This window comes from Belonocnema kinseyi, chromosome 10 (genome assembly GCF_010883055.1).
Source record: "Belonocnema kinseyi isolate 2016_QV_RU_SX_M_011 chromosome 10, B_treatae_v1, whole genome shotgun sequence".
In the NCBI taxonomy this organism is placed as follows: Eukaryota; Metazoa; Arthropoda; class Insecta; order Hymenoptera; family Cynipidae; genus Belonocnema; species Belonocnema kinseyi.
The window spans coordinates 8787953-8798947 of NC_046666.1; the positions used below are offsets into that span (position 1 = coordinate 8787953).

The 10995-nt window shown below is 24.3% G+C and overlaps 2 protein-coding genes across 4 annotated transcripts in view; both read left to right on the top strand.

The window, feature by feature from the left end:
* LOC117181671 (nidogen-like) overlaps positions 1 to 1176 on the top strand; it is a 107537-nt gene extending 106361 nt beyond the window's left edge. For all 3 annotated transcript variants that reach the window (XM_033374578.1, XM_033374579.1, XM_033374580.1), the window contains one exon: positions 123 to 1176. In XM_033374578.1, the coding sequence (XP_033230469.1) occupies positions 123 to 262 (140 nt within the window). In that variant the 3' untranslated portion in view covers positions 263 to 1176. The remainder of the gene's footprint in view (positions 1 to 122) is intronic.
* A 4075-nt stretch (positions 1177 to 5251) lies between these two features.
* Positions 5252 to 10995, top strand: part of LOC117181013 (lambda-crystallin homolog) — a 20909-nt gene continuing 15165 nt past the window's right edge. The window contains exons 1-3 of the mRNA XM_033373581.1: positions 5252 to 5370; positions 8719 to 8906; positions 8987 to 9195. Coding sequence (XP_033229472.1) covers positions 5330 to 5370; positions 8719 to 8906; positions 8987 to 9195 — 438 coding nt within the window. The 5' untranslated portion in view covers positions 5252 to 5329. The remainder of the gene's footprint in view (positions 5371 to 8718; positions 8907 to 8986; positions 9196 to 10995) is intronic.

Sequence of the window (10995 nt, forward strand, 5' to 3'; positions counted from 1 at the left end):
ATTCGGAAAAATCGAAATTCAACTTTTTACAGGTATAAATTTGAACTAACCCAGCGATCACTGCAATAAAATAATAAACATCTAAAAAATAGTCTTCAATTTAAAAAATTGGTAATTTTCAGTCTCCAACGTTTGCCAATATGAAAATGGAAGATGCAGTACAGAACAACTCTGTTTACCGGATGGGCAAGGGGGAAGGTCGTGTGTTTGTGCAGACAATGCAGTTGGTCCATGCACAGATTCCCGATATCATCAATCGTGAGAAAAATCACAAAACCCATCGAATTAGGTTTAAGAGAATCTCAAAAAAAAAAAAAATACGTTGAACTTTAGACCTACCAACACATAACAGAAAAAAATAGTGGCGACCATCCTACAGTAGATAATAAACCTACATTAGATAATTATTAACAATACTAATTCATGTAAAATAAATAGTTTAATTCAATTAATAATTAAGACACTCATTATTTAAAATTTTTATTTTTTTTAAGCTATATGTGTGCCCTTAATTAATGATTATCCACTTTAGGTTCTCTATCCACTGTAAAGTGATCTCCCCTATATTCCATCGACATTATTGCAGAAAAATTGTCTGCCTTTTGCGAAAAGTAATTAAACTAGTATAGACTAATTTCTAAATATTATAAACTAATTTTTTAGAAGTTTTAATGGCAATTGTTTCTAATTTGTGTGTACAATTTTATTTTATATAGAAATGATGAATCTGTGACAATTAACGCAACTTTCGCGACAAACTAACTTCATCGATATCGAATATAACTTATATGCGATGTAACATTATTTCCATTGTTGTTTTACATATTATAGTAATGTAAATACATTCCAAGTCCCATATAATATCAATATCTGGGGTGGCATAATATTGCGCAATATACTCGACTGAGTACTCGCGCACTGCGGCCCTTTCGAGGCAAGAGTCGAAACCGTCTCTCGGCCTGTCCGATGAGAAACTGCGTGGGCCAGCAGTTATAGAAATTGCAATACCGGACTGGCTTATATGGGACCTGCAGTGTATTTCCAAGTGTTAAGTCATCATCAGCATTCTCGTTTTAAATACGTTAATTCTCTTTTATATTTTTATTAACACCTGCACATGCAGCCTCAGCGCCTTGTGCGTTATTTAATAAATAAAAATGAAAAACTGTATAAAAATTGCTGTTTTTTTATAATTCCTTTCCTTATTAAAGAATAGTTATTAAATATGTATTTTTTTAATATATCAAAATATTTTAGAAGCTTAAAATAGAAAATAATTTTTGATAAAAACATAAATCTGATTTTTAAAATCCAAAGAATGCTTATATCTCTTTCAGAATAAATTTTTTTAATGAGATTTTTTTTGTACCCCTCACTTCTCGATTTCCGAATTTTATTAAAAATAGCCAAATATTTTTCAATAAAATATGGCAATTAATTTTTTCAAATATAATCAATGAATACATACATGCCATACTGAATTCAATATTTTGAAACAAAAATATGAACTTTCAAACAAAACAAAAAAAAAAGATTTTTTAACAAATAGTTCGATTTTCAACTAAGGAGATTAATCTACAACTAAAATTATGAATCTTCAAAAAAAAAAGTTTTTAAAATAAGAAAATATTATTTTGCAAAAAAAAACTTTCAACCCCAAAAAAGTAATTTTTAACCGTAATATTTAAATTTTCTACGAAATGTTGAATTTTTGTAGCTCAAAGGACGAACTTTTAATCCAAAATCATATAATTCAACAAAAAAGTTACTTTTCAACCAAATGGGGAGATTTTTCCAAATATTTCATTTTGAGCTAAAAAGATTAGTTTTTTGCAACAAGAACAAAAAACTTTTAATCAAAAATTATGAGCTTTAAACAAAAACTGGAATTTTCAATGAATAAGTTAATTCCCAACAAAACAGTTTAATTTTCAACCAGAACTTATGAATTAAAAAAAAAAATTAATTCTCTAGCAAATAGTTGAATATTTAACCAAAACATATGAATTTCTAACACAAAAGTTATTTTTCAGCAAATAAGTTAATTTCAACCAATTTAAATCCACCCAAAATTTTTAATTTTTAACAAAGGAAGTATTTCGTAACCAAATTATTTATTTTTCAACAGAATTACTGATTTTTCAATCAAAAATCTGAATTTTTTTACCAAAAAGACGAATTTTCAACCAAAAATTAAGTTTTCAACAAGAAACGTAATTCTTAACAAAAAACTTAATATTCAAAAAATATTTAATACACAGCAAAAAAGGAATGTTGAATAAAAAAGTTAATTTTCAAAAAAATAATAATAATTTTCCACTAGAAAGTTAAATTTGTTACTAAACTTTTAAATTTCATGTCAAGATGATAAAAAATAGACGAATATTCAACCAAAGTATTTGAATTTTCACCCAAAAACACTAAAATTTACCAAAAAAGTTATTTTTTAACAGAAAAGTTCATTATCAAGCAAAAAAAAGCAATTTTCCACAAAAAAGATCAATATTCCACCAAACTTCTAAATTTTAAGCGAAGATGTAATAAAGAGTCAAATATTTTAATTTTCAACCCAAAAACAATTTTTCACAAAAAAGTTAATTTTCAACTAGAACAAATTCATTTTCCACTAGGAAATTAAATTTTCTACCAAACTTTTAAATATTAACCCAAAATGAGAAAAATAGTCGAATATTTAACCAAAGTATTTAAATTTTCTACCCAAAAAGACGAATTTTCAACAAAAAAGTTAATATTCAACAAATAAGTTAATTTTTAACAAAAAAGTTAATTTCGAATAAAAAAGGTAAATGTGAACAAAAAAGTTCATTTTCAACAAAACATTAGGACTTTCTATCTAAATATTTCAATTTTCAAGTCAAAAATATAAAAAATCTACAAAACAGTAAAATTTTGAACCAAATAATTGAATTTTCAACCCAAAAATAAAAAACAATTGAATTTTCAGAAAAAAAGTTAACCTTCAACCAAATAGTTAAATTTTCCAACAAAAAAAAACATGAATTTTAAAAAAGAAAGTTAATTTTCAGCCAAATGGTTCAATTTTCAAATAAAATATTTGCGTTTTTAAGCCAAAAAGATCAATTTTCTACGAAAGAGTCAAGTTTTTATTCAGATAGTTGAATTTCCAACCAAAGAATTGAGTATTCAATCTAAGAAATGTAGTTTTGTGCAAAACAATGCAATTTTTAATAAAAAAAGTTAATTTTCAAATAAATAGTTTAATTGTTTACCGAAAAACATGAATTTTTAACGAAAATGTTCATTTTCATTTAAATAGTTCAATTTTCTACCAAAATATATGAATTTTGAACCAAAATAGTTGAATATTTAAACAAAAAAGATGATTTTTTGTCAAAAAAATTGAATGTTCAACAAAAAAGTTTATCTACAACCAACTAGTTAAATTTAAAAAAAAAATTATTTTCAACGAAAAACTTAATTTTTAACCAAATGGTTAAATTTTCAAACAAAATATTTGAATTTTCAATTCGAGAAGAAGGAATTTCTACAAAACAATAGAATATTCCAACAAATTGTTGAAATTTCAACCCAAGAAGACGAATTTTCGACAAAATAGTTGGATATTTAACCCAAGGAATCGATTTTAGTACAAAACAATTGAATTTGCAGAAAAAAGTTAATTTTAGATCAAATAGTTGAGTTTTCGACCATAAAAGATGATTTTTTAACAAAAAAGTTCATTCTCAGCTAAAAAGTTAAATTTTCTGCAAAACTATTTTAACTTTCAAGGCAAAAAGACACATTTTCTACAGAGCAGTCAAATATTTAAATAAATAGTTGAATTTCCAACCAAAAAATTTAGTATTTAAGCGAAGAAATTTACTTTGGTGCAAAATAATTAAATTTTCAATAATATATATATATATATATTAGGGTGGTCCAAAAATGCATGGCAAAAATTTTTTGCATGCAAGAGGGCAACGACCCCCCTACCCCCCATTTTATTCCAAATCCGAAAAAAGAAATTCCCTCATTTTTATTTTTTTATTTTAACAGGTGCCGGTTTTGACTTGAAGTTTCCCATGTAAAATGCATGGGGAAAATCAGTTTTTTAATTTTTTAGAATAATTTTTTAGGGTTTGAAAATATGTAACGGGAAAGTTTGGGGGCCTGTGGAGAATTATCCAACGAAGAATTTCATCTATCAGGCATACAGGTTTGACACCCCTAACACACCCCCACGAGTACCTAAAAACTACACTTAAAACCAAAAATGTCAATTTTTCATGAAATCGACCTTTTGAACACTGTTATTTCGTATTTTTTAAATTAAAATTATTGATATTGGTCTAATGGATACATTTATTACAATTGGTTCATTAATTTTCAATTATTTAAACAAATGGAATTTGTTTAAATAACTTTGTTAATCGAACATCCGTTTTCCCCCTAAAAATTATTACTATTAGTCTATTAATGTTTTATTATTTAAACAAATGGGATTTGCTTAAACAATTTTTTTCGAAATTTCGTTTTTTCCCTTAAAAATTATTACTATTGTTCTAGTAGAATATTTATTAACACTAGTTCATTGATTTTCAATTGTTTAAACAAATGGAATTTCTGTATATATATTTTTTTTAATTATTATTATTTCTCCAGTGGAATATTTATCAACATTTGTTGATTATTTTTATTTTAAAAAATTGTTAATAAAAATTATTACTTAAATATTACTGAGAAATTAATTATAACTGATAAATATTCTACTAGAATAATAGTAATAATTTTTAAGAACTTTCCCGTCACATTTTTTCAAACCCTAAAAAATTATTCCAAAAACTCAAAAAAGTGATTTTCCCCATGCATTTTACATGGGAAACTTCAACTCAAAACCGGCACCTGTTAAAATTGAAAAATATAAAAATAAAAAATTAGGGAATTTCTTTTTTCAAATTTGAAATGACATTGGTTAAATTTTCAACCAAAGAACTCCATTTTTAAGTAATAAGTTAAATTGTCTACCAAAATATTTGAATTATCCAGATAGTAATAATTTTTAACTAATAAATATAAACTTGGGAAAAGACTCTGAAGTCTGCGATAAAGCTTCAATTCCATACCATTTCTCATTTGTTAAATTTTTTTATAAATCATTAAAATATCATTAATTTATCCAAAAAAACTTATTTTCCACTTGTCGGAATAGCTTGTAAGACTTAAGCGATCTGAGAAAGAGGGGATAGCGTGATATAATAACGCAACGTTTAAATTGAGCTAACCAGTTTGAAGCTGTCGGCTAAGAAAGCAATTTTTTTCGAAACGTTACCATTTTTAAATCGTGAATATGGCTTCAGTGAAAAACGAAAAAATTGGTATTGTTGGCAGGTAATTTCTCACACTTTATTCTAAACATTTTTTCAAATTTCAATTTAAGTAACATTATTTTTTTTAACTGAATAATAAATAAAAATCCTATAATTTATTAATTCCGAATAGCCAATAAAATAATAAATAAAGTTTTGAAAAATAACCTAATATTTTCAAAATTTCCATTAATTAAAACAGTGAGTATATCTATTTCAGAAAGTTCGAAAACTTCTTTTAAGAGAGTCCAATAGTCTCGCCGATATCAGTTATTCGTCACTTCTCTTGCAACTTTGTAAATTTCCGTTCCCTACTTATTATCTAGATTTTTTAATATTATTAATTTCTTCTCTATTTCGAGACAATTTTAGTTTTCATTTAATTCTTTTTTAATGTAATTTTTTTTATTTTAAAATTCTTAATAGGTTTTAGAATTTAAAAAAACAACAATAAAAGTGCATGCGAGAATAAAAAAAATAATAATTGTTTAATTTTGAACATTCAGATTCCAAAATTGTTCATCTTGTTAAATTATATACAAACACGAATAAAAAACTGTAAAAATGCAATCAATTAAATTTTCATTTTTATAATTTGAAACATTTGCAGAGCCATCTTGATGAAGAACAAAAATTCTCGGTTTTTCCCGGTCAAATAAATGTTTCACGGTCATTGAAATAAAAAAATTAAAACCCTTAGAATTACAAGTTTTTTTTTATTCCGAATATTTTTTAAACTATAAAATTAATTGTTTTAATTTTGAGTTGTATCAAATCTTTTTGAATACTCTCTTAAAACAACTTTTTGTAAATAAATAAAAAATTTGTTAATATATTTTCTTTAATCTGCATTTTGTTTAATTTCTTTTTTCTTTTCAAATTTTAAATATTAATATTAATTATAACCTTTTGAAAATTTTGGACATATTTTGAAATGTTTTGAAATATTTCTAAATATTCTGCTAAAATTAATTTTTCAAGGTGAAAATTATTGTAAATTTTCACAGGAATCTTAAGAATGATTTCTATTATTTTGAAAACGTTCAAAATCCTTAAAAAGCTTTAAACTTTTTATTTTTAAATCTCCAAAAATCTACATTGTATCACAAATATTTTTAAATTTTAAATTATTTTAAACAATATTTGGAACATATAAATTAACACTAAACTTTTTTTAATCATTCAGAGTTAAGAAAGTTGCGTTAACATTTTTTAGATTATTTATGAAGATTTTGGAAATGTTTTGAAATCAATTTTAATCGTCAATTTAAATATTTTTAAATCTTTCCAAATATTCTGTCAAAATAGATTTTTCAAAATAAAAAATCATTTAAAATTTTCCCAGCAATCTTAAGAAGTTATTATTATTTTTAAACCCTTAAAAATCCCCAAAATACTTGAAAATTATATTTCAAAATCTTAAAAAATCTATATTTCGTTTCAAACTTTTTGTAATTTGTTCAAAACGTTTGAATATCTTTAAAAATAATTGGAATTTTTCCTGTATTTTTTTAAATCTTAAAAAATTATAAAAAATGTACGAAAGCCTTCCAGATTATTTTTGAACAATTTTGGAAATATTTTTTAATGTTCCCTTAAATTTTATTTTGCAAAATAAAAAATAAATTTAAAATTTTCTTAGACATCTTGGAAATTTAATCCAATTTTTTTGAAACCTTTCAAAAACCTTAAAAAACTTAAAACTTTTTATTTCGATATCGTAAAAAATCTACATTTTATTTAAATTTGTTTAAATTTTTCAAATTTTAATTATTTTTGAAAATATTTGTAACATTTAAATAGGTAACTTTTTAAATGATTCGAATTTTTCCTAAACTTTTTTTTTTAAATCATTTAAAGTTAACAAAAATTACATTAAAATCTTCCAGATTATTTTTGACAATTTTTGGAAATCTTTTGAAATTTTTTGAAATCAACTTTAATTATCAATGTAATGTTCAAAAATGTTTTAATTTATTTTAAACGTTTAAATATCTTTTTAAATAATGCTAATTTTTTATCAAGTTTTTTTATCATGAAAAACTTTAGAAATTTCCCTTAGATGTTCCAGATTCTTTTTTCGCAATTTTGGAAATATTTTTAAATATTCTCTGAAAATTAATTTTTCGAAATGAAAATTATGTTTCAAATTTTCATGTACATCTTAAAAACATTTTTGTTTTTTCTTGAAACCCTTCAAAATTCTTAAGAAGCTTCGCAATTTTTTGTTCGAACTCTTCATAAATATACCATTTGTTTTAAATTCATTAAATTTTTTTCAATCTTAAATTATTCTTGACATTTTTCAAAAATGATTTTCAAATGATTCGAATTTTTCCTAAACTTTTTTTTTAATCCTTCGAAATTAAAAAGAAAATCCTTAAAATCTTTCAGATTCTTTTTTTAAATTTTGGACATTTTTTAAATCATATTTAATCATCTCTGAAAATTCATATTTCAAAAATTGGCTTAAAATATTTCACATACTTTTTTGTCATTTTTGGAAATCTTTTGAAATATGTTTAAGTATTGTCTTAAAATCAATATTTCAAAATAACAAATCATTAAAAATTTTCCCAGGAATTTTAAGACAAATTTTGTATTATCATATAACATTTCGAAATCCTAGAAAATTTTCAAAATTTTATTACGAAATCTTGAAAAATCTTGAAATTTGTTTTAATATTGTTGAATCTTTAAAAAACTTCTAAATACTATCTGTTAAACATACATTTTTAAATTTTAAAAACGGTTTAAGTTTTACATTTTTTAGCTTTGAATATTTTATTTTAAACAAATAGTCAAATATTTCTAAATATTATAAATGATTCTTTTTTCAATTATAAAATTTTTAATTGAATGGATTAAAAATTGATTTTTTTACAGAAACAATATTTGAACAGTATTTCAAATTGAATAATTAATTTGAATTTATTTAAAATTTTTAAATAGTTGATAACATTTCAATCTAAAGTTCACATTTATTTAGCTAGTAAGGCTATTTGAATGTGAAAATATAAATTTTTACGTCAAAATGAGCAAAATGTTTAATTTGGAACAAATTTAGAATCGTCTTGTAAAGTCAATTATTGTTCAAATTTTATTCCGCTAACTGCAGTAATATTTTTAAAATTATTAATTTATATTGACGTTTGATCAATTAAAACATTGATTTTTAATTGTTATTTCATGTCATACAGAAGTTTTTATATTTCAATTAATTGGAAAGATTTGCATTATCAAAATTTATTAAATTCACGCTAAAAAAATCAATAATTGTCATTTTCCGGTTTTTCCTGGTATGAAAATTTAAAATTTTATACCACTTTAATTTTTCATTCCACTAACTTGTTTTTTTAAATAATTTTAGTGGTTTAATTGGACGCAGTTGGGCGATGCTTTTCGCGAGTGCAGGATATCAAGTAGTAATTTACGATATTGTTAAAGAACAAATAGCAAGTGCTTTGGAGGATATTAAAAAACAATTGATACGTCTCGAAAACGATGGGCTTCTCCGAGGATCTTTATCAGCACAGCAACAATTCAATCTCATAAAAGGTTTATTACAAAAATATTGTTTCAAGTTAAATAGTAAATTTTTTAGTTTAAACAAATAATTGAATTTTTAATTAATTTAGGAACATCCGCTCTAACTGAAATGGCAAACGGCGCAAAACTGATTCAAGAATGCGTTCCGGAAAGTTTGGACCTTAAGAAAAAAGTTTACTCTGAACTAGATAAGGTTGTTGATGACAATGTTATTTTATCTTCGTCGACTTCCACCTTCAAACCTTCGCTTCTCAGCGAAAATTTAAAGCATCGAGAGCAAATCATTGTTTCACATCCAGTAAGTAGTTTAATTTATGTTTTATTTTTATATAGAAGTTTATTTAAACATTTTTTTTTAATTTAAGCTTTTAAAAATTAATACAAATATAATGCATTTAAAGGGAAAAAAATTATTTGAATTTAAAAAGATTTCCCTACTTAGAATGTTCTCCAACTTTGGTATCAGTGCAACAAGAAAATTATCTCTTTCTTACGAAAAATGTGTATTGTTCGTCGATATTTCCTCACTTCCTATCAGTTTATTACGGGCTTTGTAGATACGAGCTGTCTTGTGCTTGTGACCTCAAGATTTTTACAAAATGTTTTCTAGCTTGTTGCACATACATTCACTGATAAAATATCATAAATTCATCAGGAACTGCGATTTAAGCATTCCATAATTTTTCCAGGGTCTTTTTCCTTTTCCCCAACATTTCTCCATTATGTCAAATTCACGGAAATTTCGGTAATAGTAAAACTTAAGAAAAACTTTTAACGTCTCATCCTGAATTTCGGGATGACGAGGTACTTCGTTTTCAGAAATATCCTTAAATCTTTAAAATTCTTTGGAATTTTTCCACATGATTGAAATCTATTTAAAAAACTCAAAAAAATATTTCAAATATTTTTAAATCTTTTACAATCCCTTGAACATTTCAAAGCTCTTGAAAATTCTTTGGAAATTTTAAACCTACCTTAAAATCATTAAAAATCCTGATCACGCTTCAAATTATTCGAATCTATTAAAATTCCTGAGGATCTTTTTTAACTCCCCAAAAGATATTAAATCCTTCAAAATATTTTGAAATCCATGAAAAATCTTTAAGGCTCTTGAAAATTCTTTGGGAGTTCTAAAAATGCCCTAAAATCTGTAAAAATCAGCGTGGCCGTTTTAAGCACATAAATAAATTTCCGGATTTTTTTCCGGTTGGCAAACATTTGCTACTGTTAATGAAATGAAAAAAATCGAATGCTGAAGCTAACAATTTTCTATTTGAAGTAATAAAAAATGAACAGCAAATGATTTTAAGCAATTTTACGGTAGAAATATTACAAATTTAACGATTTCATTTTTGTTAACACTCCTTATAATTAAAGTTAAATTATTTTCATTTTAAATAATTTAAAAATCCTTCAAAAGCTTCGAACTCTTATTTTTAAGTCTTCAAACATCTACATGTTGTTTTACATTTATTCAAATTTTAAATTATTTATGAAATTATTTCAGAACTTCCGAACATCTTTTAAATAATTCGAATTCTTCCTCAATTATTTTACATCCTGTTTAATTTAAAATATTTTCTTTGAATCTTCTAGATTCATTTTTGACAATTTTAGACATCTTTTTTAATCTTTTGAAATATTGTTAAATATTTTCCAAAATCTTGTTTTAAATAAGGCCGTGGACTATTTCCGCTGAAACTTCAGTAAGAATAGGAGGATTTTGTCGGTATATGTAGACACTTTGTTTAAATTATTTTAACCCTTAAACGGCCAAAACGCCACTACCGGTACACTGCTTTTCAACGGCCAATAACTAAGACTATTCGACACTAGAAAAAATTAAAACACATATATTTTTATTGCTTAAGATCTACGGTGCCAATGAAATTCCTCAAAAAATGTACTTATTATCCCAAAATGCAGTTTAAACAAAAAAAAAAACGTGATTTTTCGTGCCTATTTTTTTTGTGAACCATTTTCCAAAGCTTTTCGGGTCTGTAATTAACCTGGAATCTCACTAACAAGTGGAATAAATGTCTAAACTTTGAGAATCCATGGTTCAAAGATCGATTTTTCGTTTTAGTATTTTCAAAAT